Source organism: Saccostrea cucullata, unplaced genomic scaffold, assembly GCF_032062105.1.
Source record: "Saccostrea cucullata isolate Sc308-1 unplaced genomic scaffold, CSIRO_AGI_Scuc_v1 ctg4677, whole genome shotgun sequence".
Lineage (NCBI taxonomy): Eukaryota > Metazoa > Mollusca > Bivalvia > Ostreida > Ostreidae > Saccostrea > Saccostrea cuccullata.
The window spans coordinates 8,426-35,257 of record NW_026931309.1 but is presented as its reverse complement, the minus strand read 5'-3'; the positions used below and the strand labels follow the sequence as shown (position 1 = coordinate 35,257).

General features: G+C 34.1%; 1 protein-coding gene across 2 annotated transcripts; it reads left to right on the top strand.

Annotated features, from left to right (window-relative positions):
• Positions 1–1,023: 1,023 nt before the first annotated feature.
• On the top strand, positions 1,024–25,357 carry LOC134232147 (uncharacterized). 2 transcript variants are annotated; one of them, XM_062714092.1, is made up of 8 exons: positions 1,024–1,274; positions 2,504–2,596; positions 2,690–2,764; positions 5,773–5,812; positions 5,912–6,010; positions 6,446–6,549; positions 18,003–18,110; positions 24,815–25,357. In XM_062714092.1, the coding sequence occupies exons 1-8, from the start codon at positions 1,055–1,057 to the stop codon at positions 25,336–25,338; spliced, it is 1,263 nt and encodes a 420-aa protein (XP_062570076.1). In that variant the 5' UTR covers positions 1,024–1,054; the 3' UTR covers positions 25,339–25,357. The 2 variants fall into 2 exon arrangements, with proteins under 2 accessions (XP_062570076.1, XP_062570077.1); XM_062714093.1 differs by lacking the exon at positions 2,504–2,596.
• The last annotated feature ends 1,475 nt before the right edge of the window (positions 25,358–26,832 follow it).

The window sequence follows — 26,832 nt, the reverse complement described above, 5'->3', positions numbered from 1 at the left end:
AAGTCACATACATGTATATACAGTGTATTCATGTTTTCATATTCGGTATATTCTCAAAATTTTACACAATCCATGGTGTTTGATTTATTTAACCTTTATTAAACAGTTCTAATAGATGTAATAAGAACATAAAGTCCGCCGAGAACCTGTTTTATACGCAATAACTCTCCCCATGCCCCTGCGCTAAAAATAGCGACATGTAATACTATAAATACTAATAAAACAAACGGGGCGGGGCTCTTTGAGAGGGGCGAGAGGCGTCCTAGGGAGTTTTGATATAAAATTACATTGCATAAACTCAAAATCTTCTTGAAATATCGCCCGGAAATAATAGTATTACACACAGACAGAATGTATAAATTTACGACCTTGAACTTTGACCTTTTGACCTCAAAATCAATAGGGGTCTTCATTAGGCCACAGGCAGTTGTTATATAAAATTTCATTGCAATAGCTCAAATGGTTCTAGAGATATCGTGTGGAAACGAAAGTGTTTTAACAGACAGCATTTTCTTATTTATGACCTTGACCTTTGACCTTTTGACCTCAAAATCAATAGGGGTCTTCTTTAGTCCATAGGGAGTTGCTATGCTAAATTTCATTGCAAAAGCTCAAAGGGTTCTCGAGATATCGCGTGGAAACGAAAGCGTTACAGACAGACAGAAAGACGGACGGACGGACGGACAAACCCAAATTAATATCCCCCACTTTTCAAGCGGGGGACAAAAAGTACATAACATTACGACAAATACAACATAATGATAAAAGCACATCACCAAATTATAAAGTACATAAAGAGAGCATTATTTAATAATAAAAGCACATATATGATATAACATAACGAAAACTGCACACCAGATAATAATTAAATCACTTAATATAAATGATAAAGGCACAACACATAACAATACATGCAAACCAAATATTGCAAAAAACACAACACACAATGATAAATGCACATCATAGATAATTTTGTCAAGATAAGACAGTCCAGGCGTTCCATATACATACCCCACTTTCGGTTTAGGGTCTGTAGGTTCTACACATGTAGAAAATGTTTCGTTTTGGAATACCTTTTATTATTAGTTGTTTATTAAAATGTACACTAGTATTGAACACGGATAGCAATACGACTTGTTTGGACTTTTATAAAATGAAAGGTGAAAGCATGAAAACAAAGTCATGTACTGGTGAATTCATTGTTTCTCACTGTATTCCAAATGTGGAACATCAGGAAGTGGACGTTTGTGTACAATGGAAATGGATTACACCAGGTAACAATTATAATATAATTTGAACTTATAGATACATCATGGTACTAGAGTTATTCTGCTTGATATCTTATCTGGGTTATCTGGGTTTAGATTGCATGCTTGTATAGACTTTGCGTTTTGTTAAGAAAAGCCAAAGAAGTTTTTAGTAATATGCATTGATAAAACATTAAAATAAACGAGTACATGTACAAGATTTCAACAATACTTATGATTGCTTTTTCTAATCGAAGATTCGGGGGTATATAGTTTCTGTAAACGCAAAAACTTTTAAATCTTGCAAAAATTTAATCTTGCACTTAACTATTGAATGGGTGGGGTTATGGCCTTCATTTCTCATAGGTGTATTCCTTGTAAAAATTCTATCTTTTCAAATTTGCGCCTTTACCTTAGACTTAATTGACCTACCATTTAAAAAAAAACCACCTTTGTCATAGGTGTGTGGGCTTTAAAGGGTTATAGACACAGTTTCAACAGATTTTTTAAAACCGATGTTAATGATTACAATTCCTAATTAAGGCTATTCAAATGATCAGCAAAATTTTTTTAAAAATTCATAATGTAAACCAGGCTCGTGCTTTGTTTTTGCTATATAGAAAATATATGTATAACAAAAATATATTTATAACAAATATTAATGTTTACATAACAAAGGTAAGAGATTCTGTCTCGACAACTGAGATTCAAATTTTTGATAATCATTAAAAATACCTTAGTTAAGTATTTTTAAGCACAAAAAATGGAAAAATAAAATTCAGCTTAAATTGTATCTTTGTCTCTTTAACCCTTCACATGTGTATTCATTGTAATAAGACCTTTTAATGGGTATAAATATTTGTGACCTTGACCTTAGAGTTTGGATCACTTTTTTAAAACCTTTAACCTTGGTCATGACTTTTGAACAGTTTTGAACTAGGACTTTCATATTTTGACATGCATTTGAGTAAATTGAACCTTCGCTATAAGTTATCATACGGGGGCATCATTGTTTGATAAACACATGTATCTTGTTTTGCTCTGCCATGATTAAGCTATACAAATCGATCTTTGTTTCTCCAAACTAAATTACGGGAGTATACTTTCATACGTATGAACGATGTTTACAATTTAGTTTCTAATAATTTATTTTTTTACTAAAAATATATGCATTGTAAAAGTAAAGGGAAAATTGAATTGAAACATCTTTGAAAGATATAACATTAATAAGATTATGTTTTTTTAAAACTTTGAAGGTTACTGTCCATATTACGATTCCACGTCAAATGCTATAAAAGAAGTACGGTGTTCATACTACTGCTTACGAAGGGATGATTTGAAAGATATTTGTAAGCTGAAACTATTACTTGTAATTTTTTTTATATGTATGATAATATCATGTATATGTACATGTTCATTTGATTTTATGTGTTTTTATCAAGGTATTTGTTCATCAAAATACGCTGAAAACGCTTCATGCAAAACCACGTGTAGAGACGATTTTAAATCCTATGATTGTAAGTACATGTATTCCCTATTACTTTCTATATTGCAAGGAGTTTAATACCACGAGTCTTTAAAGTATGTGTAAACACATTAAAGGTCAAGAAAACAAAAGAACAATAGGCGGGATAAGTGCATACAGGGAGCAGGTATCCCCACCTGACAAGTCACATCCGTTAATTTTGAGTCCTTTGTATTATAATTATTTTCAATAAAAAAAGTTATAAACATGTATGTATTTTTTTTTCTAACGGATACATTAGGCATTTAACTATGCATGTTGTTTCTTACAGGTGCGTTACAATAAGAAAAACGTTAGTCAGCATTGCTGACAAGGTCATTGTATCGACCATAGAACATGCGAAGTGGTGACTTAAAACGGGACTGTTGACATTCTTGTTTCATCAACTTGTTTGTCAATACCTCGTTTTAGAATTTGAATACGTGTAGAGCATTCTCTTGCGTATCGAAGTAACTGAAGAATTGAAACCCTATATGTAAGTAATAAGAGTATATTGTAGTATGTAGGTGATAAGGGTTTATTGTATAAGTACGGTAAAATGACGTTTAAATATTTTAATTCATCATCAAGTTTATCATCAAGCTTGATTTTGAGGTTACCATTAACGTCTTTTTCTAGAAATATATCCAAATATGAAACAGATGAGTCAGACCCTGTGGTATTTTTCTATTTCAAGCTTTCAAAAAACTATTGTTCATTGAAAATATGTCGTCGACTTATCTTAATGTCGAGTTGAAGGCCACAGCAGGTGATTTCTTTTGCACAAGTTTAAGACTTTCATTGAATACATTCTGCTTGAATACATTCTTCCAATAGATTGTTACATGAAAGAAGGGAAAAGACTAGACTAACCACAATGTACAAAATTAATGAATATTTCACTGATATAATCCCAAACTTACGCTGTGATTCATCTAGTTACAGTACGAGAAACTCGCAGAACTATAACATACCTAAATGCAGATTGCAAATTTAGAAGTCAACTTTCGTTCCCCTTGTTATTGATGAATGGAACTCATTACCTCTTCATGTAAGAAATTCTTCCTCGTTATCTTCTTTTAAAAAATCAATTTCTTATAATAAACAAATGCCACCCTCTTACTTCAGCTACGGAATTCGACGCTCTAATATAATACATATGAGGCTTCGATACAACTATGTGCTTAATGGCGATTTTTGTCCATGTAATGTAATCTTGAGTCCCCTATGTTCTTATGGAAGAGTGGAGGATACTCATCATTATTTCTTCTCGTGTAAAAACTATACAGAAGCTATTAAATTATTTTTTGAAAAATTTTTGCGAATGGGTAAATTACATACTGTCGATACTCACACTTTACTTTGGGGAGATGAAACGTTAAATGATATTGAAAATGAATGTACAAACTTTTATTAAAAAGTCAGGACGATTTGATTGATACACTAATTACTTCTTGTAAATTTTCTACAGCATGTGTATTACATAAGGAATGTATTCTATTGAATATGTGTTGCTCTGATTATTATATAATATATGTTTTTCTGTGTTAATCCATTTTTATCTGTAACCCATGTCTGTAAATATGTTTGGTATAATGCATTTGAAGTGAAAGGGAGTATGAAGTTTTTAGAACTTTTGCCCGATCCCAATTGTAAAGTATGTACAATAAAATATGTTCAAATCAACAGATTGTTGAATAGCCCAATCTTCAAAAACCTCATAGATTTTGTTTATTACATCCTCAAGCATATATAATATCAATATCAGAGTACTTACGTGTACAATAAGATCGTTTTTAGCTCTACTGGTCAGATATAAGATGAGCTTATGCGATAGTAATGCTTCCGGCGTCCGTCCGTCTGTCTGTCTGTCTGTCTATCTGTAAACAATATTTCAAAATGCTACTCCTCCTACAGTTTTGGTCTGATTTCAATATAACTTAGCGCACAAGTAGACTACACTAAGATACATAATTCTGTGTATCGGTTTTTTGGTTTCGATGAACGGTGTTGCCCTGGTTACTAAAAAAAGAAATTTCTGTGAAATTCTTTCAAAATGCTATTCCTCCTGCAGTTTTGGTCTGATTTCAATATAACTCGGCACACAAGTAGACTACAATAAGATACATAATCCTCTATATCGGTTTTTGATTTCGATGAACGGTGTTGCCGTGGTTACTAAAAACAGAATTTTCTGTGAAATTATTTCAAAATGCTACTCCTCCTACAGTTTGGTCTGATTGCAATATAACTTGGCACACAAGTAGACTACACTAAGATACATAATTCTTTATATCGGTTTTTGATTTCGATGAACGGTGTTGCCATGGTCACTAAAAATAAAAATTTCTGTGAAATTCTTTCAAAATGCTACTCCTCCTGCAGTTTTGGTCTGATTTCAATATAACTTGGCACACAAGTAGACTACACTAAGATACATAATTCTGTATATCGGTTTTTGACTTTGATAAACATTATTGCCTTGGTTACTAAAAATAATTAATGTGAAATTCTTTCAAAATGTTACTCCAAATACAGTTTTTTCTGATTATATCAAAATGTAGCATGCAAGTAGACTACACTAAGAATATAAAGAGAGTTAATTAAGGATCATTATTCTATTTATTGCTGTTGTAAAGTTCCAATTCCCAACTGCTAAAGTACTTTTCTCTTCCTTTGCTATATAAGTACAAACTAGTAGAGCTTCAGTCTCGACAGAGACTTCTGGTTTTAAACAAAATAATATTGCAAATGACCATTGAAAAAAGGGGGGAATTTACGAGGTCCATTTTTATAAAAAAGGCAGTTGTTAATGATTGCAAGAATCCAATTAATCATAAGGAAAGGTTATATAAGGAGTTGAAAACTCGTTATATCTGATGTTATTGACTTTGGTAAAAGTTTGTGATTTTAATTTTTTTGTATTACAATGAAAACATGGTCGGAAATTAATTTTCTTTGTTGAATTTTATACATAAACATATTGAACTAAATAAGTATAATTGTCATAATTCGTTACAGACGTCTTCTGTGAACAGGAAGTACTTTCGACTGTTACCGGGTATGTTTTCGATCTTCTAGTAAATAATTGCATATGTTATATATATACGTTTGTAAATTCGAAATTTATCCGAATTAATCAATCTGAATTCTGTTATAGGTCTGTTCCAACAACACTATCAACTACACAAAAATCTGTTACATATGATAAGGATAACAAGACAGAGGTGAATGAGGAGAGGGACACTGATTTTGGGAGGTTTGTTTATCCTTATGAAAGAAAAATACATGTACCTAAAACCTGTTTAAAGTATTTTTTCCAATAATTAAAGATTTATAAAGACGAAAATATGTCAAGAATCAAGGGCAATAATAGAAATATGATTTGAATATTGAGACAAATATAAAATGAAAATATTAAAATAAAAGTAAAAATTAATTCTTCACCAAAATTTCCTCTTCATTACCATTAAAGTTTTCAATGCATATTATTTAATTTATTGATGTCAACCTGTTAAGTATGAATTAATATTGTTATCATTTATTTCATGGTTATTTTGTCTGTGTAAAACAATAATTCAATTTTTAAAAGTTGAATGGATCTATTCTGTCACCATAACTCTGAGTAAAGATTATCTTTTTAATTTTTTTTCTGAAATAAATATGAAATTTGCAATTTTTTTTTATATTTCAGTGCTCTAGGAATTGCATTTGGTGTACTTATAACTATAATTCTGATGGTTGCTGCAGCAGTTTTATTAATCAAATATGGGAAAATGTTGGAAAACTGCGGAAAAGGTAGTTTGTTTTGCTCTGTGAACTTTTCTGTTCACCTTTTTGTTGGTCTGTCTTTCTATCTATCCTTTCGTCCATCATACATAGCTTTTAGCTCATGGCCTCTAATCTGACCCTTCCCTACGACATTGACTTCGCTGATAATTATCTTGCTATTTAAAATATTGTTTCATAAAATAAAATACGATACATGTGATTGGGGACTATTTAACGCGGACATATTTTTTATCCTGATCTTTCCCATGAACAATTAATTTCTGCCATGAGATTTTGTATGAAATTATCTGTTATTCTTTGTTTGATTACAGGAAATTGTTTATAAATCATCTCTTTGTCTTGTTCAAGCCAGATAAATCCTAGTCCACGCTCATAAAGTTTTTGTTTGATATTTACAACCCAATTATCAGAGTGTCTGCCGGAATATTCACATTCATTGAACAAATATTCATAACACCTTTTCAAAATACAATTGTCAGTTTTTAACAGCTTGAACCAAAATTTAAAAATGCGAAAAATGCGAACAATTTTCATAGGCAGTCTACCAGTTTCAACATAAATCATGGCAGTATTTGTGCTCCTTCTAACACCTAAAACATATTTAATAAAGTCCCAAGTGCACTTTTTCAATATCACCAGCATTATGTCCACCCCATATTTCACAACCGTAATTCAATATGCTTGCAACATAAGTATCAAAAAGTGGAAACATTGTCTCGGTATTTAGACACATTTGGTTGATTTTTGATTTCATTGAAAACATTGCTTTTCTACCCTGGATTGCCAACTGTTTTTAGCTCACCTGAGCCGACGGCTCAAGTGAGCTTTTCTGATCACATTTTGTCCGTCGTCCGTCCGTTTGTCCGTCCGTCTGTAAACTTTTCACATTTTTGCGACTTCTTCTCAAGAACCAATGGGCCAATTTTAACCAAACTTGGTACAAAGCATCCTTGGGTGAATGGCAGTTTAAATTGTTAAAATGAAGGGCCAAGTCTCCTTACAAGGGGAGATAATCAAGAAAAGACAAAAATGGGATGGGGTCACTAAAAAATCTTCTCCTCAAGAACCACTGGACAAGGAAAGCTGAAACTTATGTGGGAGCATCCTTGGGTAGTGTAGATATTAAATTGTTAAAATCATGACCCCCGGGGCTGGGGCGGGGTCACAATGGGGAATCCAAGTTTTACATAGAAATATCAAGAACAAATCTTTAAAAATCCACGTCTCTCGAACCACTGGTCCAGGAAAGCTGAAACTTATGTGGAAGCATCCTTGGGTAGTGTAGATATTAAATTGTTAAAATCATGACCCCCGGGGGTAGGGCGGGGCCACAATAGGAAATCCAAGTTTTACATAGAAATATATAGAACAAATTTTTAAAAATCTTCTTCTCAAGGACCACTGGGCCAGGAAAGCAGAAACGTATGAGAGAGTATCCTTGGGTAGTGTAGATATTAAATTGTTAAAATCATGAGCCCCGGGGGTAGGGCGAGGCCACAATGGGGAATACAAGTTTTACATAGAAATATATGGAAAAAATCTTTAAAAATCTTCTTCTCAAGAATAACTGGACCAGGAAAGCTGAAACTTATGTGGAAGCATCCTTGAGAAGTGTAGATTCTAAAGTTTTAAAATAAAAAAGGGAAGGGGTTTGTTGGGCATGATAGGTATAGCAAGAGGGGGAATCTGGTAAAGATCTGCATCACCTAAGTTACTCAGGTGAGCGATGTGGCCCATGGGCCTCTTGTTGTGTATTATTAAATTTTCCATTACAATTCAAAAGTACACTGAGATATATAAATTGGTCAACAATTTCAATTGGTTCACCATTTAAGTGCCATTTTTCTTCCTTACGTATTTTACCTCCGTTTCTAAAAATAACAATTTTTGTTTTCGATATATTAACAGACAGGTTCCATTTCGTAGAATAATCATATAGTGTATTTAACATTCTTTGAAGCTCATCTATCGATTCTGAGAAAATAACCATATCATATGCATACATTAAAACAAATAAATTCAATTCTTGTAAATCAACTGGCACATTTCCTTGTTTTAAAAACTCTAATTCAAAGTCGTTTACATATAAAGAGAATAAAATAGGGGACAGAACCTCCACCTGCAGAAGTCCGTTATTGTTCTTGAATAATTCGGATAGCATTCCTGCATATTTTACACAACATTTCATACTAGAATACATTGACTTGATAATGCCAAGTAATTTTCCCTTAATTCCATACAAACTAAGTTTGTGCCATAATTGTGCGCGTTGTACAGTGTCAAATGCTTTTGTATAATCAATAAAACAACAATAAAGCCTATTTTTCTTTCTTAATGATTGATTAATTATTGTATGTAGACAAAATATTGCTTCAGCTGTTCCACGTTTAGGCTGAAATCCGAATTGTGCATCTGAAATAACACAGTTTTCATTTTACCATTTTAACAATCTTTGATTTAAAACAGTAGTTAAAAGTTTACAAAAGCAACTGAGTTGACTAATACCTCTGTAATTATTTGTCTCGGTTGCATCACCTTTTTTAAATACAGGTACAAGAATAGATTTTGTCCACATATATGGAAAAATACCAGAATGGAATATTCTGTTAAATAAATTATATATAATAGGCAGCAAGATAGTTTTAAATTCAATAAAACACTCATTAATAATCAAGTCTGTTCCGTGAGACTTTTCTCTCTTTAACTTAGTAAGTGCGTCAAGTATTTCTTTATTAGATATTTCACAGTCAAGTTCTTCGAAAACGGCTGTATCGTCGTCACTCGGAATATCACTGACGCTGGCATTAACGTTTGTTCCAAGCTCTCTAAAATGTTCATAAAATCGATCAGGATTAATCACTGCTTGTTGTTGTTTATTTTCCTTACGGAAGTTCTTGTAGAAAGATTTTGGATTGTTTTTACGTAAATATTCTAACATGTTCCCTTCAGCATGCATGTAATTTCTCCGGAGCTTTGCGGATAGAGTCTTGTATTCTCTCTTTGATTCGAGCAATTTACGATGAGTATCCGTTCCTTTATTTTTGTTAAAAATGCGAAGGTCTGTTTTATACACGTGGTACTTTCTTTTCAATTCTGGTGTCACCCAGGGTTTATCAATGGGCGTTCTGCATGAGTAATTTTCTTTACTATACCGTGTCGCTGTGTTGATTTTAATTACCGTCTTCCTTGGAAGGTATTGTATAGTTGAAGTTTTTTACAGTCTTCGGACTATGCACTTCCTCTCTTTTGTGATTGGTAGAAATTGCATGATGAGAAAATTTTCAATTATTTCATTGGTTGAAATGCTGTTCAAGGCAAGGGAGATAACTTTCTTATGATCTATTTTTCGTACGACTTAACAATTTTGCAAGATTAATGACAAAACGAACAACAAAATCAGCAGTAATTATTTCTTAATAACATGATATTTTTTATAGCAATAAATAAAAAGGTATCTTTGATTTCATTATAAATAAAATTTGATAGTTATTGCTTGCAGACTTTACAATTTGTTATTATTCTTTTCCCCTTTCTTATTTGAAGAGTGAATTGGAATAAGCCGAGGTTTGCCGAAAGCTCTCGGTCAGTCAAAGTTTACGGAGATGACCGAGCGACAACCGTGGTAGGGCTAATGCCCATAAAAAGCTAATTTAGAAAATTCAAAAGAATTATACGGCCTGTTAAGTGTAGATCTGTTTACTGTTTAAAATTGTTGCTAAAGACGGTAAGCTTTTTTGAAGAAAGGTTCCATGGCTTTAGATATTTCTGTCGTAAATAAATCAATAGATCTATCAATAGTTTCTTGATTTTCAGTCTCCGGTAGTTGTATACAGGATTCTAATACACCTAAATGTGTTAAAAGACTATTTTTGGCTTCTTCTAGATACTCTGGCTTCCACTTAAATATTCGAGATTGAGTTCCTTGAGTATTTGCGTGTTCGATTATTTCACCACGTTTATCGAAATCTTTAATTTTTAACTGTACATGTAATGGAGCGTGATCAGAAAATGTCGTAAAGTTTGACACAATGAATTTTTCAATAAGATCAAAAACATCTGGGGTAGATATACAGTAATCAATAACACTTAATTCCCATAAAGGTGAAATCCAAATTTCTACTGTGTCTTCCGTTCAGTATTCTTAAACTGCTAGCCTTACATAGAGTCAATAGTTTAATTCCATAATCATTTATTCCTCTGTCAGGGTTAATACGGGTAAGTAATACAGAATCCATTTCGTACGACAACATTTCATTTTCTGTCGTCAGTGTTTGCCGTAAAAATCATCCATCTGTTGTACACGATAGCCAAAAAATGTTTACTCACCAAAATCAAACGTTTGCAGCACGCTTCTTAAACAAGTAAGACTATTCACATTTTGTACTTAGACCGTAAAGAGTCTTAATTTTTTATATACAAAAAGAAATCTGTCATTGAAGTAACAGTTTTAATGAAATAAGCTCAGTTTGACCAATTTTCGGTGGACGACGGTTAATTTTTAACTTTCCTCTTTTCCTTTTCCATTTAAATGAGTAAATCATGGTTATATATTCTAAGAAGAAGAAGTTTATGGTTTGACCAAATCAGGAAACCACAATATTGTAATAAATTGATGTTTTAAAATGCCACAAATTTAGTTAAAAATCACCTACCTGTAATGCGATAAAAAACTTTCATGTCTGTTGTCACAGTTGCATCTGTCGTCCCAGTTGCCGGTAATAGGGTGTGATCATAAGTGAAGATAAAACTTTGGAAACTTCTGTCTTCAAATTTATTGGAAAAACCACCATTTATGTTCCAAGATAATATTTTTTGATTTTCTTGCACTAAGCTGCAAACATTCTTCTGTGTGTCCTATCTGTGCCGTACCGTTTCCCAGTCTACGTCATCTTCTTGTTGATTGTCTTGGGGTTCCAACGGGTCATACTCTTCTCCGTCAATGATTAGTTTGTTTTTGATGAGTTTTGCTGTCTTGCCTCGTAACCTAGCTTCATTCAGTTTTGGTTATAGCTGCCTTCGTTGCTCATATATTTCTTTCGGATACTGTTCCTGGATCCTGTATGGTGAGGATGACAGCTTTGTAGCTTTTTTCCTTATTCTTTCCCGCTCCCTGAATGAGGAGAACTTAACCACGATAGGTCTCGGGTTTGTATTTTCTCGGTTAAACCGTCCAATCCTGTGCGCTCTTTCTATCTGTTGTCTGACATTTGGGGTTTCCAATTCCGTCTCACAGAAATCGTTTATCAGTCTCACACAATTCTCCCTCCTATTTCCATTATACTCAGCTAGCCCATAGAACAACAAATTATTTTCCATACTTCGGCACTTGAGGTCCGTGATAGAATCCTGTATATTTTTCTGTGACTGTTTCATTTGTTCTACTTCTTTTTCCATATCATCGGTTTTCTTTTTCAAAGTCCCCATGGTGTTCCCCATGTTACCTGTTATTTTCTTTAAATTGTCGATGTCCGATTCAAAGGTATTTAACCGTTGCGTAATGCCCGAGATTTGTCTATGTATGTCATCAACCTTGGTTAACTTTTTATCAATCTGCAGTAGTTTGTCAAATAATTCATCAACCCATTTTGGTTTCATTAGGGATTGGAGAGTGTTTGGATTTGTATGGGCGGGGGGAGGCGTCATGAATTCACTTACACGAACCTGACTTTCTACTGGTTTTTGTGTATCATTTCCTGTTTTTTTTTTCGCTTATATCCATTTTACATTTCTCCAAACCATCTTCATCATTGCCACTACCTGTATTCTCATCGTCCATACCCTTATTCGTACTATGTATTTCGACAGACTCATCGTGACCACTGTCCGCCATGACAGCTGTAATCACCCCTTTGTTTGGACTAACGTAAGTTTTATGACGAGCACACTTTGTTGGGTTACTATTTTTCCTTTTGCGTTTGGTCCTGGTGGTATATGGCATATTCTAAACCATGTAAACTTCATTACAAACCGCGCTTTTCATATCAAATCAGTTTACTTACTCAGAACTGCGAGCTGTGAGCTACTGACCAGTCCGCCATACCAACCGGAAGTCTACATTCTTAACTACAGTCTTAGTTACATTAAGTAAGTGCTTGTCCAGATCGCAGTTCAAAATACATTTATAAATGCCAAAGATGTGTTAAATCCCAAATTCTGCAGAAACATATGAATCAACATTTAGTCTTTTAAAAAAATTTACGTTCCCTACATAAATATCAACCACACGGAAAAACATAACGAACCTTCTCTAGCAGATTGGAGCAAGGGTTTCTATTCGAAAAAAGCTAATATTATATTTTTTCTGATATCTGTTTGATACAGAACGTTAAGGAATGGACTCGTTTTCACTTCTTTCGTTCAGTCAGTCAGAAAATATATAATGTAAGATCTGGCATCTGGACCATTTCTGGTAATGTGCAACCCTAAATGAAGTATCATCGGTGCATGTTTAGTCAAGCTTTTACTCTGAGCATTCATCAATGAAATGTAAATCAGACCCAGCATCCGAACCAAGTCTGGTACTGTGCATCCGAAGATGCATCATGAAGCATGTCTGGTCATCAAGTACTCATAGTGACATTGCTAAAAAAACTTTAACTTATACTTTAAAAACATTGACCTCGACGCATATTAGATTTAAACACAGCATCTGAAACCCGACAGGTGACAAGGACTTACTGGTCAAGGGACTAGATGATATAAAAAAATATCTGCTTGAAAAATATTTAACTGGGAACGCCAATACCGACGGTATTAAGAAAACTCCCCAGTTCTGTGTAATTGAACTAAAAATGTGACGTTAACGTTATATGCAAGCGACGAAATAAGTATGGAAACAAGCTAATTCAGAGAATTCGTGTCCCCCGCTTAGGGAAAAAGTCGGACCCCCTGACTGAATTTGTAGAATTATTAAATGTATACATGCAGACTGAAGCAAATAAAATACATGTATGTCAATATGCGTATAAAGATTTGATTGCTTATTCTTTATTATTTGTATAGAAGATTCTTTTTATATGGAATATTTATCACACTGTAATGATGATTTTATAACCTCATAAATTATTCTTTTCACATGCTGAATACTATCATTTAAAAAAAAAGAAGAAAAGTAAAAAAAGGGATCGTCCGAGAATCGATCCCGGGACCTCTCACATTCGAAGCGGGAGACATACTATTAGACGACGGAATCGCTACACATTAAGTGAAGTATATGCAGAAGTGAAGTCACATACATGTATATATTCATGTTCGGTATTGTCAAAATTTTACACAATCCATGGTGTTTGATTTATTTAGCCTTTATTAAACAGTTCTAATAGATGTAATAAGAACATAAAGTCTGCCGAGAACCTGTTTTATACGCAATAACTCTCCGCATGCCCCTGTGCTAAAAATAGCGACAGGTAATACGATAAATACTAGTAAAACAAACGGGGCGGGGCACTTTGAGAGGGATGAGAGAGGTCCTAGGGAGTTTTGGTATAAAATTACATTACATAAGCTCAAAATCTTCTTGAAATATCGCCCGGAAATGATAGTGTTACACACAGACAGAATGTATAAATTTACGACCTTGAACTTTGACCTTTTGACCTCAAAATCAATAGGGGTCTTCCTTAGGCCACTGGGAGTTGTTATGTTAAATTTCATTGCAATAGCTCAAATGGTTCTAGAGATATCGTGTGGAAACGACAGTGTTATAACAGACAGAATTTGCTTATTTTTTACCTTGACCTTTGACCTTTTGACCTCAAAATCAATAGGGGGCTTTCTTAGGCCACAGGGATTTGCTATGCTAAATTTCATTGCAAAAGCTCAAAGGGTTCTCGAGATATCGTGTGGAAACGAAAGCGTTACAGACAGACAGAAAGACGGACGGACAGACGGACGGACGGACGAACCCAAATTAATATCCCCCACTTTTCAAGCGGGGGACAATAAAGATAGTATCCGAAAATGTATTCTATTTTCGAGAATTATTTTTGATTTTAAAAAAATGTGCTACTCTTGGCTTAGTATTTTAACCTGGTGTATGAATAAGTAACCAGAAGGTTCTAATTTTAGGTATGCAAATTTTAGACAATTTTCAATTTTTGGATATGAAGTGCACAAGCGACACTCATCATATTGTAAACTATTAGTGTGCAGGGTATATTTAATAACTGGGAAAAACTAGGTGAGTGTCCCTCATGCACTTCATATTCTAAAACTCGATTTATTAATGCAACCCTCTTATATTTTCCCATAGGCCTAATGTTAACGCACTTGCGGCTATATCTAAGTTTGTGTCGGCTACGGTGGGCATTTATCTCATATTAACTTTTGAAATATTAATAACAAAAATTAAGATATTAATCTTTAATTCTAAACTAATTTTGAAAAAAATAAATTGAAATTTATTTTTATGAAAATAAGTGGGCCGAGAAACGGCCTTATCGAAACTCCCCCTTTAGTAAAAGTTATCTCCCGTTGGCCACCATATTGGAGGTCGACTCGGTGATTATTTTTCTCTGCGTCTTACCGAGTTTAAGAGGATGTAGCAGAAAAATTTGGTGGAAAATCTTTATCAAATATTTTTTTTTCAAATAAAGAAGGCTTCAAAACATTTATATACTTCATAAAAATATTGATTCCTAATCTAAAATAGCAAATATAAAAATTTAAAATTGGTTGTACAATGAAGGAATATGAGCATTTGGACCTCCAATATAGCGGCCAACGGGAAATAACTCTTGCTAAGTCGAAAACTATCTATACATACGTACATCTAGATTCTTGGCCTTTCCAGTTAATCATGTTGCTTTTATATGTATCCCACTTTAGACGAAGGTGTGTCAAATATTCATCAAACTTAATACACAAGTAACTGAGTTATTCATTCATACTTTATTCCGTTCATACTATTCCTTACGAGTTTGACCTTCCCATGACTTTGGAATTCACAAAGTAATAAGTATTTATTGGTAAGTGCAACTTTGTCTTCTTTTTTTTACCTTGACCTCATTTCTCATTCTAAAGTTGCCTAACATCTAACAAAATCTAACAGGATAGGGTAGAATCCTTCTTGACAACTAAGTGGTCTTGCTTAAGTCTTGTTTAAGGCGTCTCTCAGTATAATGCAGCAATTTATCAAATAAAATTTGTTACTACTGTTACAAAATATATGAAAGCGTATTACTGCCATGTGTTTTTTTTAAAAGATAGTTATTCCAATTTAAAAGTTGGCTTAACCTTTTCCAACTTTAATCTTTATAATTCCAACTTTAAAATTGGAATTTCCAACTTTAATGTTGGTAATAAATTCTAACTTTTAAGATGACTTTTTCAACTTTAAAGTTGGTTATTCCAATTTTAATATTGGTTTTTCCAACTTGAATATCGGTCTTTCCAACTGTAATCTTGGCTTTTCCAACTTTAAAGTTGGTAATTCCAACTTTAATCTGGACTTTTGTTATATTAAAAGTTTAGACTTTATCAGATAAACTTCCATGGAATTAACAGATTATAAACCAAATAAAAAGTGACTATGGACGGACCCTAGAAAATGCGAATTGGGGGCTGTTCAAACTTTTTCACTAGCAATCAACATTACCATAGGTGCTTAATTTGACTACTTTGCAACAAAAATATGTTCTAATGTAGCCCTTTTATGAGGTCGATCCATAGATATATAGACTTTCAGAAAAGCATATCGATCTCGTCACTGATATTATATACATGTATATAAATTTTTAATTATGTTCCCCAAACGAAGTTGGGGAACATATTGTTTTTACTCTGTTTCTTATTATTATTATTATTATTATTATTATTATTTTTCTTCTTCCTGGGAAAATTTTGTCCACGAGTGATCTTGTAAACTACACATCCGACTTAGGTGAAACCTTTTTAGGGTCAGTAGGCATGTTATGTAGAGTTGCCAAACAAAGGTCATTTTGCGCGCACGTGCTTGCAAGAGCGCGCACGTGCAACATGTGAAATTACCAATATAATGGATATTGCCGTAACTTTTCTATTTTTTGATGAATTTTTTTGAAACTCATAATGTAAGGATACATTAGTAGTATAGACAAGATAGCATGGTCAAAATAGCAAGATCTCACGCGCATGCACGTGCGCTTTGCTCTGATTGGCTGAAATTAAAGTCTCAATAACTTTCTTGTTTCTTGTCATAATCCTTTGAAATTTTGAACATAGTCCTACATTATGAAGATCTACCACATGATATATAAGAATTTTCATGAAAGCATGCGCATGTGCGCGTGCTGCAAGCTGATTGGCTGAAAATTTAAATGGCAATATCTCCTTTGTTTTTTGACGAAATTCTTTGAAATTTAAAATATAGTCATGCATTAGAATATCCTACAAAATGATATAGAAAAATAATCATGAAATCACGCGCATGCACGTGTGCTGCAATCTGATTGGCTGAAACTTTAAATGGCTATTTCTCCTTTGTTTTTTGACGAAATTCTTTGAAATTTAAAATATAGTCATGCATTAGGATATCTACAAAACGATATAGAAAAAAAATCATGAAATCACGAGCATGCACGTGTACTGCAATCTGAATGGCTGAAACTTTAAATAACTATTTATCCTTTGTTTTTTGACGAAATTCTTTGAAATTTAAAATATAGTCATGCATTAGGATATTCTACAAAATGATATTTAAAAAATCATGAAATTACGCGCATGCACGTGTGCTGAAATCTGATTGGCTGAAACTTTAAATGGCTATAACTCCCTTGTTTGTCAACCAAACAGGATGGGATTTAGAACATAGATAGATGTAAGGGACTCCTACAAGAAGGTATTATCATAATGCACGTGCACGCACCTGCGTGCATTTGAAACGAGTATATCTAAAAATACTCTTGAATGAGTGATTTTTATTACTTTTGGACTGAATGCTCTAATATATAGTATATTGAAATATATAAATAGTGTAGACAAGATGATATGGTCATACGCACATGCATTCACATGCGCTTGGGTGCAATGCTAAAAGTTGAATATAATTGATATCCTTCTGGGAAAACATTGTTAAAGTCAAAAATCCACAGAGTTTGTCTTATTTAATGAAGCTTACAGGGGATATGGCACCGAAAGGGAGTTGGGGAGCGTTTGGGGAACATCTGTAACGGTTCCCGTTACAATTAGCACTAGTTCAATTTGCAATAGAAGTAATATTGATACAGAAGAAAAGCAAGGTAACTATTTCACATTTTCTCCCTTCATGTCATGCTGCTTGATTACAATAGCTTGACCAGACTGATTCTATATCAACAGTACATGTACGGGACTGATGCCATGTTGATATCATGGTTACCCACCTTCTTTACATCTTGTTTACTTTTTCTAAAAAATGAATGCACAAATCTCACACTCCTATAGTTTGTGTTATAGTCTTCTGATATAATAATCATTTTAAAATTCTAAGTCCTATTTCATAGGGAGCGAAGAAAATATGGCAGACATTGAAGCTCATCCAGATGAAGTTAGAAAACCTTTTTTAAATGAGGAAGAAGAGAAGAAAAAAGATGAAGAGAATGAAAGGAATGGTAAGCCATATACATATTGATAAAAAGATATTTTTCGCCCAACTGTTCAAAATCAAAAGATCTTTTGGCAGGCTGAGACCACAATAGTCGAGTTTCTAGCCATATGTCTTTCTATTTTTCTGTGAAGGATTATTTATTCAAACTGTTACTCATTATCAAATTGTTGATTTAGACGCATAATTTAGACCCAGTACAACCAAAAATTATCAAATCTTACCACCTTTCCAGTTAATGCGTCTTTATGCCTCATGTCAATCAAAACTTAACTTACAATCACCTACATTTGGTATCATCATGGTATTTAGATATTTCAAATACGAGCTATAATGTTTTTGAGTTTTCAGCTTTGTCAGTGTGGCATCTTACCTCAATTTTGGCATCTCCACGTAAGTGAAAAGTTCTCGAGAGGGATGTTAAAGAAAACAAACAGAAACATTAAGATAAGAAATCAATTTATTTGGAGAAAAGAACTAAATATAGTAAACCTTCCCCATGAAGGAACATATATTACATAATAAACCTTATATATTTTATATTTTCTATAAGGGATGGGTTAATGAAGGGGGGAGGAGCACTTCTTCCCAGTCTTTTCCGAATATAGTATTGTATTACAGTGAATGTTCCATTACACACTCGTCCCCCTTTTTATTCCCTGCTTTAAGTGCAAGCACTAGCACTTTTTTGATGGTCACATTATCTTGAAAAGTTGCCTCACACACTTTTTTATGCCCCGCCATTAATATTGCCCGGGCATATAGTGTTTGTCATGTCTGTCTTCCGTCCTTCTGTCCTTCCGTTTGTCCTTGCGTCACACTTTGCGTTTAGTTCTGTTCAAAACAAAGTTTCAAAGAAACTACTCAAGATATTTCATCAAACTTCATATGCAGGTATTGATTAGAGCTATGCAACTGCATCAACATTTTTTACCTTGACCTTTTCTTTGACCTTGACATCACTTTTCTTAAATTAGTATTTAGCTCAGTTTAAAAAAATATCATACAAGATGTTGTTATCAAACTTATGATGTTGATACAAACTTGCATGGATGATGCATCTAAGGATGGACACTTTCAGACTTGCTTCAGATGCTGGATGAAGGAAGGATATGGAGATAACGAACAGTATTCAATTTCAACGTCCATTTAACAATATACAAAATAAAAGAGCAGAGCAAACACGGACCTCCGAAACATCAGACGTGGGAACAGGTGCCATGGAGGAGTGAGCATCCCCTGCCGACCGGTCACACCCGCCGTGTGCTCGTTGTCAGTGTGTAAATAATGGACTAACAATTGGTATGAAAAACGTCAGTCAGCATTTGACTCAATGACAGCGATTTTTTTCCACCAATTGGGAATGGGTCCGATACCGGTTCAATTGGGAAAAATAATATCGAAGAAAAACAGACAAATTTTCTCTCATTTATGCAAATGCAATGTATTTTGCGTTTATTCTAAATTAATTACCTATTACTCATTGTTTTAAAGAATAAGCAACAAGTACTTATTGTTTTTTATATCAACGTCCCATGCTTTGACATTTTCATGCTTTCAATTTGTCGAAATGTATGACACCAGTGGCGTAGCATCGTTTTTGAAAGTGGGGGGGGGGCAGGCAGAGAAAAAAATTTTTACTTACCTGAAAAAGTTGACAAGCAAAAAAAAAAAAAAAAAAAAAAAAAAGGGAAAAGTTGCCCAAAGTAGAAAATCCTGTAAATCCTATTTCGTGGTGGTGGTGGTGGTGGTGGTGGGGGGGGGGGGGGGGGGGGGGGGGGGGGGGGGGAGGGGGGGGGGGGGGGGGGGGGGGGGGGAGTAGGTAAACTTTTTTCTCAGTGACAACTACTTTTAGTACCAATTCTTATACCACATTTTCGGTACATTTCTAAAAGTGGGGGGGGGGGCCAACCAGGCTTTCAATTTACATTTCCTATAGTGTAAGTTAGGTTGGGAAAAAAGTGGGGGGCCAGGCCCCCCCTGGCCCCCCCGGATACTACGCCCCTGGACACTACGCTGTCTAACCCACATGTCCCGCCAAATTACGACTTTCTCTACTTTCGATTTAAGTGGAAGTGATCAATTAGTTAACTTGTACAATGATTCATTTAACAAGAAATACGATGTTGTCGTAGTCTGTTGCATCACAGTTGAATTGGGAATTTTTAGTCACAGAATTGGGAAAAATTAACGTTTTTTAGCATTGGGAACGGTGCCGTTTATCGGTACCAGTTATATAAGGAAAAAAAACGCTGAATGATAAATTGTATTTGCTGACAAGGTCATTGTATCGACCATAGAATTTACGAAATGATGACTTTAAACGAGACTGTTGATATTCTTGTTTCATCTACTTGCTTGTCAATAATTTACCTCGTTTAAGAAATTGTTCATACATAGAACACGCTCTTGCGTATCGAATCAACAGAGATATATATACTCCGTATGCAGGTGATGAAGGTATATTGCTGCATAAGTAAATGAAGTTGACGATAGAAAAGTTAAAGTCATCACGTTTATCATATAGCTTGGTTGTTAGATTACAATTAGTGTCTTTTTCAAGTAAAATATCCAAGTATGAAGCAGAAGTGTCGGACTCTGTGGTATCTTTTATCTCAAGCTCACCAGGATATATCGTATCGACGTAGGAATGGAAATTATCATTATTAATTGACAATACGTCGTCGATATATCTAAATGTCGAGTTGAAGGCCACAACAAGTGTTTTCTTCTTTTCACGCATAAGATTTTGCATAATTCTGCTTCATATGAATGTAAAATAAGTCTGCTATTAACGGAGCGCAATTTGTACCCATGGGAATTCCAATAGATTGTTGGAATACCTGGTCTCCAAAAACCACATAGATATTGTCAATCAGAAACTCAAGCATCTTCTTGATGTCAACTTCAGAGTACTTATGTCTGCAATCAGAATCTGTTTTAACAAAATAATTTTTCAAATGACCAGTGACGAGGTAAGTAAATTTACGAGTTCCATATTTGTTGAAGAAGCAGCTGTCAATGGATCTGACCTACATTTTCCAGATGATTGACCATGTTAAAGTTTTAGGAGCAGGCCCATTTCCAAGGACCTATAAGCCCTACGCAAACCAAACTTGCACTGAAAATGAGTGACCAGGTTAAAGTTTTTGGAGCAGGTCCATTCCAAAGGAACTATAAGCCCTACTTGGACTAAACTTGCATGGATGATTCATCTAGAGATTGACACAACCAGACTTGCTTCGGATGCTGGACCTGACCTTATTTTAATTCCCAAGCAACTATAAGCCCTGCCTGAACCAAACTTGCAAGGATGATGCATCTAGGGATTAACACTACCAGACTTGCTTCGGATGCTGGATCTGACCTATATTTTCATTTCCAAATAACTATAAGCCCTGCCTGAACCAAACTTGCATGGATGATGCATCTAGGAATGGACACTACCAGACTTGCTTCGGATGCTGGATGTGACCTACATTTTCATGCCCTAGTAACCAGAAGCCCTACCTGATCCAAACTTGCATGGATGATGCATCTAGGGATAGACACTACCAGACTTACTTCGGATGCTAGACTTGACCTTATTTTAATTCCCAAGCAACTATAAGCCATGCCTGAACCAAACTTGCATGGATGATGCATCTAGGGATGGACACTACCAGACTTGCTTCGGATGCTGGATCTGACCTACATTTTTATTCCCCAGTAACTATAAGCCCTACTTTAACCAAACTTGCATGGATAATGCATCTAGGGATGGACACTACCAGACTTGCTTCGGATGCTGGATCCGACCTATATTTTCCAAACAAGAGACGAATGTGAAGTTCTTGATATCTACAGTATTAACAAAGTTATGAATATTTGTTCACACTATACATGTTTTTCAAGCTACATATGTAGAAATGTGTATATGCCATGTAAGGGTTTAAACATAACTTTCAAAGATACATTGTTGTTGGGATAAATACTAAATATTTAGAAAATATGATGTGAGAATTGCATTTAACTTACACTGATAACATTCGTCGAGGTGATCTTTGTAATCTTTGATTACCTATGTTTTATTTAAGACATCATTTCTATATATTTTTATCAAACTTCATCTGTTGATACATACTGATGAGAGATATGCAACTGCATCAACATTTTTGACCTTGACCTTTCCTTTGACCTTGACCTCACTTTTCCTAAATCAGTGTCAAGCTTCATATGCTGATACATACTGATGTAAGCAATTCAACTGCATCAACAATTTTGACCTTGACCTTTTATTTCTTGATATTTTTAACTTCTTATTTTGATAAATATCATCATTTTTTACCTTTACCTTTCATTTGACCTTGACCTCGCTTTTATCTATTTTTTGTTTAAGTCAGTTTAAAAGAAACCATTTATAATTATATTTTCAACTTCATTTGCTGATTCTTACTGATGAGAGGTTTTCAACTGATTCAACAGTTTTTGACATTGGTATATCCATTGACCTTGACCTCACTTTAATTAAACTGGTGTCAAACTTCATACAGTCAAGGGCATCACGGAAACAAGTTTTTTAAAAAAATGATTTGTTTAAGTTATTAAATGTCAACGTTTTGGGTTCCCTGATTATGCTTTTCATCAGTAACTTATTCCAGTTATTGATACATAACAATTCATTATTGTAAACCTACTGGTATCTTAAAGGCTTTAGTCATGCTGTGCTTGAGTTATTAAGTAGAGGGAAAAGGTTTACAGTTCATGACAGTAAAAGTAATCTATCTTTAAGATCTAGTACGTTTAAATTCCACAAATCATAACTTATTTCTCTTATTTCATCCTTAACCCACCTCACTTGAACTCTTGCAGAAAAATATACAGCTTTGCACAAAAAAATGTAAGACTAAGAGATTGTACAGTAATGTCCAAAGATTATACGAAAATTAGTCTCAGTTTTGGCAAAATTGGCGGAATTTGTGTAATTGACCCCTGAAATGTCCATAAAATGAAATTATTTTTCCTTTAAAAAATCATGATATTTTTTTAATTATCATCTTATCTGCTCAGAAGATATTAAGTCTGTTGAGTTTATTAAAAGAAGTACATATATTTACAACTTTCTCAGCCTTACATCATCTTTAATCAGCAGAAAACTCATTATATTGATGTTTTTTGGCAAGACTGATAGGCATTCTACTTTTTAAGAGATAACTCAAATGAGTAACTTTTTTGTATAGTCATAAATAATTAAAGTAACCTAAACAAGTTATTTTAAAGAATAACTTGATTCCATGATGCTCCTGACTGTCATTTGCTGATACATACTAATGTAAGCAATTCAGCTGCATCATTATTCAAGAAATTCTGATCAAATTTTATATACATACAAATTTTCATGTTGCTTTACTAATATATCTTCGGCGGGGCATTCATGTCATATGGACATATTTCTAGTTGTTGATCTGCTTGTCAGTTAAGTTTGGAAATTTGTCACAATTCCCTTTGCAAGCGTTGCTACGAAACTGTTGCAAAGGTAGAAAAAGTATCAGAAAGCTTTACAAAGTAACCATTCCATATTTTTTCTTATCTCGCTGACATGCTTCTTGATAATAATAAGCTCATGAGACTGACTTTCTGTCAATGTTATTAGTAACGGACCTGATAAATTGCTTGAAATCACGGTCAGTCATCAATTGTGCATTTTCTTTGGGTTTTTTCATAAAAGATGCATGAAAATCTCCCACTCCTACATTTTGATAAATTTTCTGCTAATACTCCATGTCCTATTTTCATAGATAGCAAAGGATATAAACAGACTTTAGACTTTGAAAGTAATCTAACAGAGGATGAGAATTCTTTTGAGTGTAATGAAGAGGAGGAGAAACAAGATAAAGAGAATAAATGGAAAGGTTTGTCTAGTTTATGTTAAAAAAGACATTTTAACTCAGTTGTTCAAAATCAAAAATAAATAGCTTTTGGCAAGGAAATAGCAGAATGGCCATATATAGCAGAATGGCCTTGTCAGCAAATACAATTTATCATCGAGTCAAATGCTGACTGACGTTTTTCATACTATTTGTTGGTCCATTTTTTATTCACTGAATTGACGACGGATTTTTTCCGTTATTTTCGTTTATGACAAGGAGCACACGGCGGATGTGACCGGTTAGCAGGGGATGCTCACTCCTCCGTGACACCTGATCCCACCTCTAATGTTTTGAAGGTCCATGTTTGCTCGGCTCCTATTTTGTATTGTTTTATTGACTTTTGATCTTGATTACTGTACGTTATCTCCATTTGTTTTATTAGTTTACAATAGAATTAAGAAATAGTGATATCATTGATATAGATGACAAGACTTTGTAATTCAGAAAGTGATTTGTCTAATCACTCACATAATTGTGTGAAATTAACAGTAAAATCAAAAGGCAAAATGATGGATATTCGATACTAAAGATTCAGAAAGTATTTTGAACATCATTCATTTAGAGACGTTATTGTTGTTCATTAAAGGAACTGAGGTTTAACATATATAAGCAAAGATGCTGTCATCAATTGAACTGAAGAAAAAAATTCTTACAATTTAATTATTGGTTATGGGCCAATTATTTAATGAATGTAAGTACATGTAATTAATTTTCAAGCTCTTTTGAATGCCCTTTGAACGGCGACTGAGCAGATGTAGAAGATTCCGTTTTCCATCTTTGATTTCTTTGATATTTTTAAAAGATGATGGAAAAACGAAAATATTAGATGAAATTCGAGAGAGGGAATGGTCATCTACGCAAAACACTGTGGAAAAAGCAGAAAGTGAAAGTACTGAAACCGATGAGAATCAAAGTAATGAAGCAGGTAATAAAGATAAAGATGTAAAATTGCATGCTTTGGACAACAGGGAAGAAAGTTTAATCCCTAAACATGTGATTTCTACAACATCAAATCAAACTCCAAAGAGTGATATAAATCAAGAAGACAGTGGGAACTTACAGGATGACAACAAAATGTCTGTCTGTTCCACTGGTGGTTTTGAAAAAGAAGGAGGTAATTCCTCTGAGCATAAATCTGATGAAAAGGGCAGAAGAAATGTAACTAATGCAGAGGATACTGGTGGAAGTGTTGACAGTTTTGAAAACAACCATGGAAATGAAAACACTGTAGACCCTTCTAATAGATTGACAGAAGGCAGTGTTGATCAGGATGGGAATTTAGATGCATGTAAACCTATCCCTGACAGTATTGTAGAAACAGGTTAGATATTTCATTGTATTGCAATTTTTTTTGTAAAGTGGCTTTACAATTGCTTCATATTTGTTATTTTCTATGCAGCTTTTTTTCAGAAATTATAATATTGGTTTAAAGACAGATTATTAATATTAAAAATAAGTATTGCTTATCTTTTAATATTTTGGTGTATTTCACAGAAATACATCAGATACAAGCAATATTAAGGCCCCCATAGTTTGTACATGACGACTTCTGTCTGTCTTTTTTTTTAGCTCTACTGGTCAGAAATCAGAAGAGCTTATGCAATAGTAATGCGTCCGGTGTCCGTCCGTTTGTCTGTCTGTAAACAATTTTTCAAAATGCTACTCCTCCCTACAGTTTTGGTCTGATTTCAATATAATTTGGCACGCAAGTAGACCATACTAAGATACATAATTCTGTGTATCGGTTTTTGATTCCGATGAACAGTGTTGCCTTGGTTACTAAAAATAGAAATTTCTGTGATTTTTTTTTCAAAATGCTACTCCTCCTACAGTTTTGGTCTGATTTCAATATAACTTTGCACACAAGTAGACCATACTAAGATACTTAATTCTGTGTATCAGTGTTTGATTTTTGATAAACGGTGTTGCCATGCTTACTGTGGTACTAAAATTAGAAATTTCTATGAAATTCTTTCAAAATGCTACGTCTCCTACAGTTTTGGTCTGATTTCAATATAACTAGGTACACAAGTAGACTACACTAAGGTACATAATTCTGTGTATCAGTTTCTGATTTTGATTAATGGTGTTGCCGTTGTTACTAAAAATAGAAATTTATGTGAAATTGCTTCAAAATTCTACGTCTCCTACAGTTTTAGTCTGATTTCAATACAACTTGCCTAACAAGTAGATACACAATTCTTTATATCGGTTTTTAGCTCACCTCAACGAAGTTGGGGGAGCTTATGTAATACCCTTGGCGTCGGTGTCGGCATGGCGTTCACGTCGGCGTCGGCGTCCCAGGTTAAGGTTAAGTTTTTCGGAGCAGTTTTCTTTTTAAGTACTTCTATGTCCTATATTGATAAGACATGCATGGAAGATGGTTCTAGTGTGTTTCATTGTACCAGTCAAAGTTTCAGATGCTGCAATTTCAGCAAAGGAATGACCAGGTTAATGTTTTTGGAGCAGGTTAACATTTTTGGTGCAGTTTTTGGTGTAGGTTTCATTTCCAAGTAACTATAATCCCTATGTTGACCAAACTTGCATGGATGATACATCTGAGGATGGATACTACCGGGCTTGCTTCGGATGCTGAATCTGACCTACATTTTCCGGTTGAGTGAACAGGTTAAGGTTTTTGGTGCAGGTTTCATTTCTAAGTAACTATAAGCCCTATGTTGACCAAACTTGCATGGATGATACATCTAAGGATGGATACTACCGGGCTTGCTTCGGATGCTGAATCTGACCTACATTTTCCGGTTGAGTGAACAGGCTAAGGTTTTTGGTGCAGGTTTCATTTCCAAGTAACTATAAGCC